This window comes from Panicum hallii, chromosome 4 (assembly GCF_002211085.1).
Source record: "Panicum hallii strain FIL2 chromosome 4, PHallii_v3.1, whole genome shotgun sequence".
NCBI lineage: Eukaryota > Viridiplantae > Streptophyta > Magnoliopsida > Poales > Poaceae > Panicum > Panicum hallii.
This window is the reverse complement of record NC_038045.1, coordinates 20,454,618-20,471,539: the sequence shown is the minus strand read 5'-3', so window position 1 is coordinate 20,471,539 and position 16,922 is coordinate 20,454,618. Positions and strand designations below refer to the sequence as shown.

Here is a 16,922-nt window from a genome sequence, read left to right as displayed (position 1 = left end):
TTCTGATTACTCAGCTGCGCATGTGTGTTGATGCTCTTAATTCTGATTACTTTTCCAAGGCTGTGCTGATGCTTTTCATAATATGAGCGAAAGTTATACATGGAGTTGATCACGAAGGATCCAAGCAACTGGTACTTGCTTTAAAAAGAGCTGATCGGATTCGATTTCTTTGATGACAGTGGTTTCGACAATCGGTAAATTGGGGGTGCGCTGTAGGTGCTTGGTGATTTATTAACTTAGCAAAAGATTATGAAAAAAAATTAAGATGGAACTTATACGGCTTGGTATTTGTTTCTTACTACAACCAGTTGTGGCCAACAGGCATATATGATGTAAATTGGTGTGAGATAGACGATAGTCCTGGTTGGCAAATTAATTGCCAACGGTACTCTTGGGTGTGATTCTCATATGGAAGGAGGACATTTTTACCTCCAATTATCAAAGTCTGATCCTCCTCCTCCAGCTAAAACACCGACTTCTGAACTACGCAAAATACAACTCTTTTCGTTTGCAATAAGCAAGCAGAACTATTGGCTCGTTTTTGCAGACATTATTGGGTCAAATAAAATATATCATTACATGGCAAAAAATTTCACCTCAAACCTAATGGACTGAACACGAATTTCTAGATTTTGAAGTATAAACAAATTGCTACTATTTTTGGTGGATACTGATTTGGGCCAGAAATTAGTCCATTTTAAAACTGTGAAGTTCATGTTAATCTCTCGTTTCTAATAGGCATTTTGCAATGTACAAACATAGGAATGTTTCTTTTCTCAAATTTCTCATTTCTAACTGTCCGGATAGTACGTTGTAAATTGGTATCAATAGTCCTGTTGGCAAATCCACTGCCAACACGACTCTTTTTTTTTTTAAGGAAACAGGGGGGGAACTCCCCTACTGATTATATATATAAATAGGAAAAGAAGCTAGATCTCACAAAATTACAGAGCTAAGAAAGAAGGCAAAAACTACAGAACACTCGATACGACAAGACTTTAGATTAAGGCCAACCAAACTTTCATTTCGTCAACCATGGACTGCTTCGCTCTGTGAAGGAGAAGGCTGAATTCCGTGCAGAACTTTCTTTTGCAATCTTGGACTGTTGGGTGACATTATTAAAAATCCAGTCATTTCTGGTTGTCCAGATGCACCAGGCCATTAGCACAATGATCTCTAGCGCAAAGGAGACCCCAAGTCATCTTCCGATGCTTCTGAAGATCTGAAAACATTGACCTGGTGGAGACATCACGAACTCCAATTGAGTCCCAGCAGGCCTTTGCAAAATTACAGCGTAAAATCAGGTGTGTCTCAGTCTCAAGCCTTTGCAAGATGCAAAGGTCACAAGTGACTGAATCTAGTTCCATCCTTTTCCTCTGAAGAATGTCTCTTGTGTTGATTCTATCCTTGAGCAACAATCAGAAAAAAAAACCTTGTGTTTTATTTGACAATTCGCCTTCCACAACCATTTAAATAGAGGATGAGTTCTTATGAGCCCAATGAGATGTAAAGAAAAGTGGTCCGAAAGCTGTGTCGGTGCTCCTGCTTCATTCAGGGTGATGAGAGGATTCTTAGCAAAAGAGAAGAGCTATGGGAACAGTAGTTTGGGAATATTATCATTCCAGATATCTTGCCAGAGAAGAATTGTAGTTCCATTTTGTGCTGTTGCCTTGGCAATACCTTTAAATTTATCCAGCAATTTCACAATATCTCTCCACCAAAATGAACCCATTTTCTGTTGTCCTGGCAACTTCCCATAAGAATAGTAATTTTCCCATACCAAACGTACCCAAGGTATATCTGCTAGAGTGAAGAATTTGTATAGGAACTTTAAGAGGAGAGATTCATTGTGGGTTGTGAGATTGAGAACCCCAAGACCACCTTCTTGCTTTGGTAAACAAATCATTGGCCAAGCAGCTTTTGATGGTTGTTGGGCTGTCAAATCTAAACCTCTCTGTAGGCAGTGTTTCCTATACTTGTCAAGTTCTTGATTACCCCTTTTGGAAGCTTTAAGGTGCAGCATTGAAAGATTGCTGTGGAAGACAGGACCGAGTTGATCATTTCTAATTTGCCTCCAGGGGACAGGAAAGCAGAAGTGCAAACCAGTCTCCTTTCAATTCTCTGGAGCCAATACGACTCTTGTAGGCATTGTAAACACTAGCCTAAAACTAAATGGATCAAGTCCAAGTAATCCCGGCTTCGAGGTATCTCTACTATTACTAGAGCAAGTAATGATTTCTTGGTTTGTCAATAGGAGTTCTAATCGGAATTCAGATGACCGTATATTGAGTTAATGGTCTGAAACCATTTAGAATTAGCGTTTGGCGAGTAAAATAGAAAAAGACTGAAATCCTCGACCGACACGTACTGTGTTATTATAAAATACATATAGTATATAATATATATATATATATTATGCTAATAAATATATTTATATGGCTTCCCGTAGCAACGCATGGGCATATTTGCTAGTTATTTTCAAATTACCTATTATATTTCCATTGGATAGTTCTTTGGTGAGTTGGTAGGTGGCTATTACTCAATACGCGCTATTGACATTCACGGGTTGTTTGGATCTCAGGGCTAAACTTTAGCACATGTTATATTGAAATGTTTGATTACTAATTAGAAGTATTAAATACAGACTAATTATAAAACTACTTGCACAGACGGAGGCTAGTTTGTGAAACGAATCTATTAAGCATAATTAGTTCATGATTTGACAATGTGATGCTACAGTAACCATACACTAATGATGGATTAATTAGGTTTAATAAATTCATCTCGTGAAATAACATCCATCTATGTAATTAGTTTTATAATTAGTTTATATTTAATATTTCTAGTTAGTAACCAAACATTTGATGTGAGATGCGCTTTAGCCCTGTATCCTCTCAGCGTAAATATCACAAGGAGCGTGTCGGTTTTCTTACGAGTAGCATATATATAGTTATATGAGTTGATATTTTTTCAATCTGTTGATGTGTTCCATCCACCTTAATTTCTATCCAGTACACTTCTATCCAGTACACCATTTGAAACTCACATAATAATTTGCGAGAGGTATGTAGCGCACCCAGTACACTTTTATATATGAAAAATCTTGAACAAGGTATATAACAGGTTAGAGAAAAATGGACCAGTATTGTTACAGAAAGAAATAGAGAAAAGAAATGGCATTTGTGCGTGCACACATGACACACCCCACTCCCGACGACGCTAGATGACCATCAACCTTTGGACGACGCCTCAAATCCTCAACGCATGTGCCCTTCGAGTACCACCATTATACGTGTATCCGTCGATCGCCGCATGATCCCTACTAATCGAGCTCAGAGTACTCTCTGCAGCAATGCTTGATTCGGTTCCCCAGAACGACGCCAAAGCCTGGATCCTAGTCGTCGGCCACGGGGGGTAGGGGCGCCGCCGCCTCCTCCTCCGGCGCGGCCGCGGCGGCGCCGTCCTTGGCCGCCGCGCCGCCGGTCCCCTCGGAGCTGCCCTTGCTTTTCCGGCGGTTGGACTTCTTGGGCACGGCGGGAAGGTCCTGGCAGGTGGCGGCCGCGCCGTCCTCGCCGGCCGACGGCTTGTCCTTGTCCTTCTTGCGGTTCTTGCGGATGCCCTTCTTGGCCTTGTCCTTCTTCTTGTCCTCGGCGCCCTCCGCGCCCGTGACGTCCATGGAGGAGGTGGCGGAGCCCCGAGAGCGGTGTCGTCTCGACTTGCGCGAGCCGGGGGACGGTGGGGAGTCGCCCCCGCCGGCGTCGCCGGCCTCGCTTTTCGTGTCCCGGAAGGAGGTTTCGCCAAGGTTTCCTCCATCCATGACGATCTCTGTCAGACAAAAAGAGAGATTTCAGTCCGCCTGTTCTTTTGGCAGGTGATGTCTTATGATCATCATTTATATGAATTCCTTCACATTTCAAACCAAACCAGGCTTTGTTCTCTGCTCAAAAATGTTCGCTCCTTTTTCTATTTCTGAAACAAAACTCCATTTCTTATAAAAGATTTTTCTTTCATTGCTAGCAAATCCAGTTCCCACATGATTAATTTCAGAGTTCGCAACGAGAGAGAGGATCGCGGAGATGAAGGAATTATTCAGGCAAGGAAGAAACAAACCTTGAGAAGCCCAGGGATTTGCAGCAGCTGTGCCTCCACTCTCACTTCTAAAAGAGGACGAGTCCAGCGGTGCCGAGTGGTAATCCTTCATCTGTCAAATCCAACATTTTTTTCATGACACAATGTAGACATAAAGCTCGTCTACCTTGAACATTTGATGTTCTTTATGCCAATGACAGATAATGTTGCCGGCTTACCCAGCTAGGTGCTCCTCCAGCATTGTTGTTGTTATTGGCGGCGCCAGGACCGTCCCAACCGATATGTGCAACATGTTTTACATCCGTTGGGAACCCGATTTGCATTTCTGGCTCCTTACCATCTGGTTGCGACAATTCAGTATGAAAAGGAATGATGTGTCAATGCCGGTGTCCTCCCTGGTATGAACAATCAGTTTTAAGGTTTTGAATGAGCGGAGATCATGCATACCCATCATGTTTGAGATGTAGCGGAACGGCTTCAGGATACCCTTCTTCATCTTTGTGCCCATGCTGTTTCCCCTAAGCTTTGTGTATGTATGTGGGTGCACGCACTCTACTTGAACTTGCAAATTGCTGATGGGATCAGTCCACAAAAATTACAGTGAAACGATACGATTGAACAAAAAGAAATGAAATGCCTACATTCATATTAGGATGTTCAAAGTACATGTATAAAATTGAACAGAGTGCCATAATGGAATGCTTACTCTGTTGGGAACCTTAAACTCTGTTAACAAGATTGGCCAAATATTGGCAATTCTTGTTAACCGGTTCTCAACCTTCTTCAGTGGGCCAATGCCATCTCTCTGCCCTCTCAATCTCTTTCTCTGTGAAGGCTAGCTCAATATTGTCTAGCCTCGGGCATTGCCACAATATTACACTGACCGCAGCGGATGGCCCCCTTGCGGTCAATGCTACTTCGAGGGCGAGAAGAGGAGATCTATCTTATGCCTAATTTTTTGGAGGGTCAAGAACCCTTTGAGCTTCCTCCTAATATTATTCAACCATGCGTGGGTGTAGGAAGAGGCTACCTGTCCTTTTTGTGGCTATTTAAGGAGAAGACGGTTATGGAAACTGGATGGAGGATGCAGAGGAGTTTATCTAAAGATAGCCATTTGGGCAAAGATGTCACTCGAAATGATCCGTTCTTGTTTATACCTTGAGTTCACATGATTTCTGCACTTCAACTTTTGTGCACATGTTCCGCCTGTCCTAATGGCCAAATTTATGCAAACTTTCAAGGGCTTGATTTTTTTTCAACAAGCGCAGCCAAGAAGAGTACTCGCCGATCTAGTTCAAGGCATATTTGATTGTGCTTGAAAGTGGTCTTGTTGCAGTTACAATCACCCCTAAAAATTACTGGAAAATTTAAATCCATTTTGACTTTCCCCAAACATGAACTTTCATAATTTTGAGTTCTGAGATGATATATTCAGTAGTCCAGAGGTGAAACCAAGTTGAGCTTTACCCAATTTTGCATCTTCATTTTTAGTTGAGTTAAAGGCCCCCTCAAAACCAAGCTGGAGGTTGCATTGCAAACTCAAGGTTGAATTCCCTGCCATGCATTTAGAAATGGAGGGCCCAATGGAAAAATGTGATAATTGCAGATTGAGGAACTTATGGAGGGCCCAATGGAGGGCCCACACATAGACGGAAAAATTTCTCAGCGAAACAAAAAACTGAGAAAACTGGTGTCCGGTTTTTCAAAAAAAATTGGTAATTTTGAATCTGTGCCCACCCTTTTCCTCCTAATCCATATGTCTTCTTATTTCTATGCATTCTGATGTCTTATTTTTCATATTAGATTGATTGGAGATAATTTAGATTATTTTGTATACAGTTTGAGAGATTTTTCATTTAAATTTTGTCCGAAAGAAAAATGGTAACCCGAGAAATCCGATAAACACATTTATCAGCAACCTTCGGTTTTTTTCCGCGCACCAAAACACACACACACGCTTAAATCACGGCGGGGTAGTAAAGCCCCCATCCTAGATGGATTAGCTGACGTCTGGGAGCGACAGTTTGCAACAAAAGAATTTCTTCAATGGCATGTATCCCAGATGTATTTTGTGGATGTCCATCTGTGATAATTCCTTTGTTGTACAAATAAACTTTTCCGCCAACCATCTATAATAATATAGTTATCCTAGACGTTGACGTTTAGGATAACCTATGTAACGTCAAACAATTTCTATAAATTTCCGGCTGCAATGATCATATCTAAGTTTCTCTGAGTTAGGACAGCTGTGATCATACCTAAGTTTCTCGAAAACAGAAGTTACAAACCAAATCTCATCCATTGAAAATTGACACGGTCAGCCAGAAGTTATCCTGTGTTCATGATATTTTGATCGAACTAATCAGAATACTGAGGCGAACAAATGTTTATGGAATACAACAAGGGTATAATAAATATTACATTTTGAAGAGACTCATTATCCTCAATACAAATTCAACAACGCCTGATGCTTGTTTCTGTGTAAGCTTGGCACGGAGAATGCCGAATGATGAACGAGTGCACTGCATCAAGACGCCTTAAGATCGTCCATGCCCACACTGGCCTGCAAGTAGACAGGTGCATCATAAGATTGTTACCTTCAGAAAATGTTGGGTTGGTCGCCCCAAAAAGTACAGTAGTTTGGACTGAACTTACCAGAAACTTGTGGTTTTCTGCCAGCAAAGGGGAGAATGTTGAGCAAAACTTCTCAATGTCTGCGTTGATGTTGCCTGAACCACTGATGATCTCCATGAACTTCTTCCTGTCTGGTGCAAGCTTTATGGCAACCTGAAGTAAACGGGCATTAGTATGCATCAGTGCATGTAAATGTTAGTGCATTTCAAGCAGTAGAGTGAAGTGTCCGCTTGTAGCTGATGGCACAATAAGTAGTCACTGAAGATATCATGTTTTGGTTTTCGCTAGTAAACTTAAAATTAAACTTTACATCATCGGTAATTACTGGACGGTTGACAGATTATCAGAAAGCATAGCTTTATTCGGAGCTTAGATAAGGAATAGTACCGAAAAGCTCGAACTCGCCAGCCAGCCATGCCATTTCTTCAGTGTTTTGCTATATGCGTCATTGCAAGCTTGTGACATTTGCCAATCTGGGTGCTGTACCAAATTATGGAACAGCGCGACCAAGAAGTCCATGGTTCTGACGATCAAATGCACAGCACAGTTACAATACTGATACAACACTGAAATGTGCAGATTTTGCTGGGTTACCTTGTCAGCCAGAGAAGACCGTTAGTACAACTGCTAGAACTTTTGGCAGTCTTTGCGCTAACTTCTACTTTCACCAGGCTGTGCAGCTGCTCGTACTTTGTAGGATCAGATGCATATTTTGTCTCCAGCCTCTGCACAAGAACAGAAAGAATGTGTCGCCATAAACTGCAGTAAGAACCAGAAACAAATCAAAGGTAGCAGAATTTGCTTTGACCATTTTGTCAAAACATACGAAATTTTCGTTGGCATGGCTTAGGTGTGTTACCATGCATATCATCAATCAGATGCATATGAAGCCTCTGATGTGGAATGGATTTCCCTTACCGTGATATTGCCTCCTATATCAGTCTTGACAATAGCCATGGCTGACCCGAATTTCTCTGCAATGATCCACGAATCAGAATGCCATTGCTGTAACCACATCAAAGTAGTATCTGCTAACTGGGGAGAAGTTCCCTAAATTTATTGCAGGAATGCAAAACATAGAGACTCTCCTGTTTACCTAGCACAGGAAGGATGTGCTTGCATACTTCGAGAAACGGCTTGGTCAGGATCACGCCGCTCTCTGACTTGACATGCTTCATTCCCTCAAGGGAGGGCGTGAACACAGTCCCCGCCATCTGTACTTCTGCACCAAGCTAGGATTGATCAGCAAATGGCGAAGCAAACCAACAGAGAATCTCGTCACAAAAAAAAACTACAGGGAGTCTGAAGAAACAATAATCCTCAACACTGTTTCTGATCCTATTTCCTTAAGAAACCAGCAAGCTTCCTACTACTTTGCCCCTAATGCACCAACTATACAGAAACCACATCAAACAACCTCTCAAAACAATTTGCACCACCAATCGAGAGCATAATTTCCTTGATAGAAACGATTAGCAAATGTTCAGGCCCCTACCAAATGTTCAGTGTAGAAGCATCTGAACAAACAGTGCAATCCTAAATCACAAAACGCACTCACCTATTCAGGTTCAGGACGGAGAAATTGACGACAGAACAGAATGGGGGAGGTCTGGGTGCAGAAGAAGAGAGGACCTGAGAAAATGAGGAGACGTGTGCCTGGATGGCCGAAGTGGGGGAGTTGTGGGATCCGATAAACTGGGCTTCATGGTGGGTTATTTATAGCAAGGGACGGCCTCTTATCGGCTTCCTCGTTTGCACCATGGACGTGTGGGCACCAGAGTTGGCTGACACCTCGATCAGATTGCAGGAGGGCACGTTATTGACCATGTTTGTAGAATTGTCCTCATGCTGCCTGAAGGCCCTGATTCGAAGTCAAGTCAGTTGCATAGTCCTACAGGAGTACAGGGGGTACAAATTCATGATGTATTAAACATTTTATTTTCAATGTCTTATAGCTTTCTTCAACCATTGTCTTTCAGAAGATATATATGGATTGGAATCATGAAAGTTCATGAGTAGATTTGCTTTGAAATATAAATTTGTTGAACATAAAATTGTGACTAGACATGTACGAGTTCTCCTCTGGTGGTCCTTTCCATAGAAACCTGCATGAATCCTAAAGTAAATGAGTTATTAATTATTGGTCTAGGCCCAGGCCGCAGCTTGCTGAAGCCCGCACCTTGCCAATGTGAGACCCCCGCCCCCCCAACCCCCCAAAAAAAGAAAAACTCTCGATCTCATCTTCGTGATCTTTGCATTCGTCGGCTCATTTTCCTTGGTGTCGACGCGGGTGACAGGTATACATGTCGACATAAAGCACAGGGAATTCAAAAATTGACTAATATATTCATTACTAGTATAAAAATCCAGCCTTATCTCCCATTTTTCTCTTAACATAAAGAATTGAGTTGCAAATTATGAAGTGCTAATGAATGATGTAGCACATCCTCTAGAGAATGTGTCCATCAGTTCGAGTCTATGGCTCGATATAGGGGTGCTCACATATGTGTCTATATTGTGCTTCGTAAAAAAAGACATCTTCCAATTCGCTAGAATACCATGAAAATTTTATATTTCACTTTGGGAACATATTCTTATAAAAGTTTTTATGCGATTTATTGCAATGAACCACTAAACGTTACGCCACCCACCACCATCTCTTTTCGGGTTAAAGCCCAAACCTCCAACGTCTACTCTATGCTGTGAAAGCAATACCCATGCTTGTTTATTGAAAAAGAACATGTGTCCAGAGCATGCAAGTAACAATAATTGGACAAGGTTCTGATGAAGTTTTTGAAACATCAAGCGCTAATATCCTTTAAAGTAATATTTAAAGAATTTATTTTATTTAAGCATTGATGGTCAAAGTAAAAATGTTGACCAAAAAAAGTATTATATTTACGATTGGAGGAAGTAGTTTAAAAGAGTAGAAGGAGCAGGCTAAACCGGAGGATTAAGGATCCATCCAGCCTCAAAAGACAGATGGGACCTCTAAACTTCTGAACAAACATGCATAATGATCATCTCCTTCCCAATCCCCATCGGAATAATCACATGAGTACTTTGGAATTTCCTTTCTCCAAAAAGGAGATCATCCATCAGATCAAAAGCATCATTGTTCATCATTAACCCTCCCAGATTCTCTTCGAGCTGACCCTACGGGCTCAGAAGTAAACTAACCTATAATTTAAGTATCAACATGCTCTGACACTCCTGTACTACTAGACATGGCGAGCACTCGTTGCATGTGACGTGCTTAGACGTGATGGGCAGTGCATGAGAGCATCATCTCCTTTCATGTGCTTCGCCAATGCAATCACCAGTCGCAGGGAGGGCTACGGTTGATGGTCAATAGGCCTGATGGCAAAGTAGTGGTTGCCCAAATGGGCACCTGCCGATCTAGACCCACACCGACAGTGTGTGGTACAATCATTATGGAAGAGATTGGCTTAATTTGTCTCTTTGCTAATATAAAAGTTAAGACGCAAAAAAAATCATGCAGTGGCTCTAAAAATAATAATAATTTTTAGTGATGTGTACATGTAGGCCAGTGCCGTATTAAAATTAAATCCCCTCCAAATTATGTCGAGATTTTAACACAAATATTGCAAATAGTAAAATAGTGTGGGATGGCTCAATGCACAGTAAATGTTGCTACTTTTCCACCAAAATAAACTAGAAATCTTTACATGAAACCCTCAATGCTAAAATTAGAATCTGGATAAATTTTGTGTTTGAAAGTTTTCTTTCAAGTGAAAAGGGATCATTCTTATTTACTGTCTCGATTTGTTTCAGCTCAAAAGTTGATTTGACTAAGCTCAGATAGTTTAATATTCAAATTTTAGTTTATTTATTACTGGAGTTTAAGGAGAAATTGAGGTGAAAGTGTCTCATATGGTTAATGTGTTCAAAGTTTGATTTTATTTAAATGGGTTCATAAATTAATGTTGTGGCATGTGGGCTCAAAGTGTTAATGTGAGTTTTAAAGTGACAAGATAAGTTTAGACTGAGGCGGCAATTCAAAGTTCATACTTGGGTGGTCAACAAGCGAATGTTGAGCGGATTGGCCATGGTTAGCCCAAGATGAATGAAATACTTTTTTTACAGGAAAACTACGGTGGGCAAGATGCCAGCTTGAACTTTTATTAAAAGATATGGTAGACCACATATTACAAAGTAAAGACGTACAACTTATCACAAAGAAGAACAACACGAAGACACAACTTGTACAATTCTAAAGATAATACATGATGCGGGCCAAGAGACGGCCACTGATCGCTGAAAAGAGTCGCCACCGAGCAACATGCTCGCTGGACGAACCAAGGCCAATACGCATCCATACTATCCCTCGTAGTTATGCCACTCCACTGTCGCCCTCCATCTGAGGGAACACCCAATGAAGTGGGGACTAAGGGCAATGGAAGGCGCGCCTACCACAGCTTGTCGAACACGACCATCTCCCATGAAGTTGGAGGCAACACCATTTGTAGGACATCTGAGCTCCACTACTGTTATCCAACGCCATGAAAGGGAAGGAAGCCTTAAAGGGGAATAACAGAAGTGGCGGAAAATATCACCCGACATTTGATTTGATGATCCACCAACAAGGACAAAGCCGACGGAGTAGATGTGTCGAAGGAGAACACTTGCCAAACTACAGCAATGGCCACCGACCAACATCAAGCAGGTCTAGAAAGAGTACGAACAGAGAACAGAGAAGATGGTAGGAGACTCCAGGAAGAAAGCATCCGCAACAAATGGACCAACTCGGCAAGAGTGAAGGGAGCATAGATGCTTGCAAACGGTAACCGAGCGGAGGTTAGGGTCTCCCCGCGCACCGAGCGCAACGCTTTCGCTGTTGGACCACTGATAGAACAAGCAGCCATAAGGCAGCAAATGGGGTCAACAACATCTAGAAATTCACCGGATCTGCGAACAGTGGTAGGGCACCTCCCCAAGCGGAGGTGGGGCAACTCCCACGCATCGAGCATGGCACTTTCGTTGTACAGCAATGTGAATCTCCATAGTTTGGCCTCAAAACTCCCCAAAATACTGAGGGCTAACGTAGAACCAGCAACTCAACGCTGGAGTCCACAAGACCCACCCCTCCGCATCCCGAAGCGACTATGGGCTACTGATCCCATGGATCGCCACCAACCAATGCAGAGAAGAGATAGGGTCTCGCCAACGAAGTGGAGGAACACTCGACGAGCCGATGACGAACACGCAGGTTGCATCAAGAAGAAGGAGCTGGCAAAGTGGGCCCCATGGCTCCAGATCTGCGCATATCGGCCTCGGTTGAGGCCACACCCGGCCGCCAACCCTAGAACCGCGAGGGGTGGGTAGGCGCGTGGGCATCAGGAGGGATCGAAAGCCCTCACGCACCATGAGGTACACGACCTCGTCGGCCATGCGTGGGGTGCCACCCGCTCGCAGCCACCCACGCCCCCTCCGCCTAGCCCCACCACCACGACAGCCGCTTTCATCGGATCCACGCGCGCAGGGGGTGGGGGAAGCCATCGCGGCGAAGTTATGAGGAGAAGCCCAGATCCAGGGGAGGGGAGGCTATCGCCACTGTCACGACTCGTACTAGCAGCATAGAGGTGTGGAGGTGCAGGTGGAGGGGCGGGGGATGACGGCCGCACGGAGGGGCAACGCCCACGGTGGGGAGGAGGGGCGTCGGCCACGGCAGAAAGGAGGAAAGAAGGCCCCGCCGCCGCCATCCTAGCAGCCATGCGGGCATCCGGCGGCTGTTCCGGCGACGGCGAGGGGCAGGTTAGGGCAGGAGAGGGGGGAGGTGGACCCACCCGAGTCGCCCCTGGAGGACGAGGGGGGATGAATGAAATACTAGAGGGAAAGGAAATATATGGAAATGGAAAGAAAAATAACTTTTTCCCATACCAGACAGTTTCAGTGCCCATTGTTGAATGACAAATATTTCTTGGCAAGGTCAAAATAAGTGATATCCTTTTGGTTTGTTAGCAACGGGTTTACAAGTTTCAGGGAATGGCAAGTGTACATCGGCAAGTGATATAATTATGCTTCGTTGGTAAGGGTTTATATGTTTACAGTGGAGCACGAGTCCCAAGGAACGGTATAGTAGACACAAATTGCCTCGTTGTCTCATTTTCTTTACTATTGAAATTCCAAGGAGCAGTATATGGGTATTTCCCTCGTGGCAAACAAAGTGTTACATATATCCTTTAAATTACCCAAGAATGCCCATGAGGCCCGGTGAGAAAGAGAAGACCATTATTACAATAGTTGAAAAAAAGACCGTACTACCAGCATCCAATCCTGATCCCGGATCCGTGGGCCAGGATGCATACGGTACATACAGGACAAAACGCACTGAAACCTATACCAAAGTGTCTATGTGGGATAATAAATACTTAAATGATGAGGTGATAGCAGTGTGCGAGGTTTATACGAGGTCTCGGGGGCTTAAGGGGCCTCACTGTTCAATGGCAGGTGAATAGAAAACGTACATAGGTTCATTTGCATAACCACCGGAATTCCATGGTTATTCCTTCCCGGATTGTTATAATTTATTTTCTCTTAGGCGTTACTACTGCCACTCTTAGAGGGTGTTTGGTTCTTATTATTTAGAAGTATTAAATAAAGTCTAATTATAAAATTAATTGCAGAATCCCTGGCCCAATTCCCGAGACAAATCTAATGAAGTATATTAATTCATGTAGTTACTGTAGCATCACTGTTGCAAATCATAGATTAATTAGGCTTATTAAATTTATCTCATGAATTAGCATTTATTTGTGTAAAAAGTTTCTTAAACAGATTTTATTTAATACTCCTAAATAGTAAGATTTTTTTTGATACGACGGGACTAGAGTTTGGTCCGTCAGAACCAAACAGGGTTTTAATAGAAGTTCCATTCTCAATAAATTGTATGCCACCTAGGATCATTTGATGATGTGGCCAAGAAGTAAAGAGGAGAGAAGAAACTAGTTTCACCTATATAAGATAACTTGTACATGGTTTTCAACTCTTGATGAGTCATAGAATTAAGCGCCATAGGTAGGAGCATATGAAATTAGCAAAGATGAAACAATAGTGTATTGTAGGAGGAGTCTCATCCATTTTTTAATTTTTATTTTGTTGATGTGGCACTCTTGAATATAGGAAAAATGAAAAACCTTCCGTTGGGATTGGTCCAAGCCCATAACATCGCTGAAAAATATGGGGAAAAAGCGGTCTCTCCATCAGAAAGGAGAAAAAAGTTATTGCTCCATCCTAAAAAATATAAACTCGGTCGGACTTATAAAACATGTGATTTATATATATTTTAGGATGGAGGAAGTAGTTGAAATGAAAGCACCGCTTCTAGCCTAAGGAGTTCAAAATTTTCAAATTAAATTTTTGAGCCAAGCTGATTCAAACTTAATCCCTACTCCCTCCGTCCCTTTTTAAGTATTAAACGTATGTGTGAGGGCAGCACGCTTCCTAAGCAATACTTATAAAAGGGACAGATGGAGTGTGGCAAAATACGAAAGGATTCCTTTGACGGACGTCCTCCTAATGTTGGGCAGCCGACACGTGGGCTCGGATCCGCATGTCAGCCACCAGGTACAACCCTAGAAAGACTCGCACGACAAATGGCCCCGAGCTGACATCGATGAGACATGTATCGAAACAGATTCAGGCACGTACGGTAATTAAACACCCTCGTTCTATTCCAAGTTACAAAACCTGCCGCGCACAATGATTTAATAGTTTCTTCATCAACCAAACACCACACGAGCTCCTATATACCGAGGCCAGGGACGAGGCAAGAGACGGGGCGTCGTCACGAGCGCTCGTGAACTCCATTTGCCCTTTGTCTGCCGCTCGGTCCCTCCATTATTGTTTCAGATTTCCAGAAACCCGATTACGTGGTGTGTGGAATCAGCGCAGCTGCTCTGCCCGTCCTTTCTACCCTGCCCTCGTCGATTCCCAGGCTTGTTTTTGCTGGGAATCCTAGGCGCTTGGCTGCCCCCTCTCTCTCTCTCTCTCTCTCTCTCTCTCTCTCTCTCTCTCTCTCTCTCTCTCTCTCTCTCTCTCTCTCTCTCTCGCCCCCCCCCCCCCCCCCCACACTCTTTTTCCACGCAGCACCTTGGACTACTTATGAACTCAGCTAATCACACTGCCCTATAGCAGATCTTCGATGTGCTAGCTAGGATTACCCAGAACACGAGCCACGAGCCAGAGCTAATGATTGGGGTCTCCAGATCGACGCATCCGGGGCGGGCGATCCCACCAGCGTCTGCGTGGACTGGAGTGGCCACACGGACGTGAGAGAGGTGCCAGGGTGGATGGCCGTGGAGCAAGTCAACCACATGTTATTTCGCAGCTCATAAGCAAACTGCAAGCGAGCCATCGAGTCCGCGACCTCTCTGACATTTTGTTCTTTCTCATGAGTGGTGAAAGAATCCGCCCAGCCTTAATTTCATGGAATTTGAGCAAAACGCAAGCATAAATTTGTTTCGGAAAGGTAGTGTAAATGGGGAATATGGGTACGTACTAAATTAAAAGGTGGCTGATCGACCTCGACATGCATGCGACCAATAAAAGGCATTTGATCTGCAACAGTTTTGATGAGACGTTTGATTTGTAACAATTTTAATGAGCATACCAGAGACGTATTCTTATCGCACTTCGGAATGTTCTTGTTAGCGTATCAGCCTGGTCCATGTGCCATTTTCCGATTAATTGCCACCATTTTAACATAATTTCTTCAATTATCTGACTCCTATGCATTGGGTGACCGTTATTTTATGCAGCACATATAAAAATTCGACATAGTCCTTTAGTGAACACTGCATGCGGATCATATTATAAATCAAATGCGTAACCATCTAAATTACAACCTGCCGGCATCTCCTTAATTAACACTATTTAAGTATAGGCTGATGCAGCATCTGGCTGTCGTGCGTGGCAATGGCAACTTGGCAAGAACAGCACAAAACCACGTGAGACAGCTTGGACAAAACCCCACCCTGCCACGGTGGAAAGTGGTGATCGACTTGATACCAGGGGCTTGATGCAACTGTCGGTACAATAAAAAATTGATGAGGCATACCAAATCATCTTAAAAAGAATGAAAGGTACCTTTGGCTAGTTCTTAATTCATGCTGAATGGAGTAGTATCCTGCTACAGTGCCTCACTCGGAGACCAATAATGTAGTATTTTTGTTTTTGCTGTTGGACATCTCAACAGAAAAAGGAGAGGTCCAACTGGCTATTAAAAAAAATTACCTATTTGCGCAACCTGTTCTATTTTGTCGGCAGCTGATGCCATCATAATAACCGAGAAACTGTCCTCTCAATTAGTTTCGTGAGCACTGCTGTTTCCTAATCCTATGATAAATTATACTCGGTACCTAACAATCACACATCTGCAAATGCTATATATTATGAAAACAAAAAACTATGATTTAATATTGAAGTGATATTGACCTTATTTCACTTATAACAAATCTTGGATTCCATGTGACTTATTAGTAAACCTTATATACCATTGTGCTTATTAACATTCTTTATATAGATGGCTGAATAAATTTAAAATTGTAGCAAGCCATATTGATGGACCCCCACCAAAATTTCTACTCTATCCGTTTCAAATTGTAGATCATTTTAGCAATTCTAGATGCATAGTTTTTGCTATGTATCTAGACATAATGTTTATCCAGGTGCATAGCAAAAGCTATATATCTAGATTTGCCAAAAAGACGTACATTTTAGAACTGAGGGAGTATCTTGCTTTTCCTCGAACAATGCAACCGTACCGGAAAATAGACTCCCTACTCTGTCAACGACTTTCAAACTCTGTTCAACATGGAGTCTAAAATTCTCGGGGTAATTCTTCGTACGCTATCACAAATTTGCTCAATCAGTCCGCAAGCATCACAAATCACGGCATCCCAAGAAATCATTATCAATGAGTTTCAAAACAATAGTTTAAAGGCCAAACATCACAACAATGGTTTGGCACTCCCGGCAAGCACCAACCTTGACAGTGCTGTGACCCTAGGACAAAGAAGAAAAGAATTCGAAAAGGCTTGGTGCTCGCTGGCTAGTGTAAATTTTTCTCAGGAAAAGAAGCCCTCTTTGTCAGGTCCCTTTCATGTCAAGCTCTTCTCCGGCTGGCAGATCGCAACGGTGGTTGGAATGGCGCCTTCGCCAACATGGCAACATGCTGC

The 16,922-nt window shown here is 42.9% G+C and overlaps 1 protein-coding gene and 1 long non-coding RNA gene across 4 annotated transcripts; one reads left to right on the top strand and one right to left on the bottom strand.

The window, feature by feature from the left end:
* Positions 1 to 3,398: 3,398 nt before the first annotated feature.
* On the top strand, positions 3,399 to 4,754 carry LOC112889724. The gene is made up of 3 exons (XR_003228170.1): positions 3,399 to 3,871; positions 4,027 to 4,189; positions 4,312 to 4,754. It is a non-coding gene; the product is annotated as an uncharacterized LOC112889724 (long non-coding RNA).
* A 1,651-nt stretch (positions 4,755 to 6,405) lies between these two features.
* Positions 6,406 to 8,531, bottom strand: LOC112890284 (glycolipid transfer protein 1-like). Of its 3 annotated transcripts, none has more exons than XM_025957187.1 (7): positions 8,282 to 8,531; positions 7,820 to 7,955; positions 7,642 to 7,697; positions 7,318 to 7,448; positions 7,111 to 7,246; positions 6,745 to 6,876; positions 6,406 to 6,652 (listed from the first exon to the last, which is right to left on the bottom strand). In XM_025957187.1, exons 2-7 carry the CDS (start codon positions 7,935 to 7,937, stop codon positions 6,617 to 6,619), a joined length of 609 nt encoding a protein of 202 aa, XP_025812972.1. In that variant the 5' UTR covers positions 7,938 to 7,955; positions 8,282 to 8,531; the 3' UTR covers positions 6,406 to 6,616. The 3 variants fall into 3 exon arrangements, with proteins under 3 accessions (XP_025812972.1, XP_025812973.1, XP_025812974.1); XM_025957188.1 differs by having other exon boundaries at positions 7,820 to 7,945; XM_025957189.1 differs by having other exon boundaries at positions 7,820 to 7,945; positions 8,356 to 8,531.
* Positions 8,532 to 16,922: the final 8,391 nt, after the last annotated feature.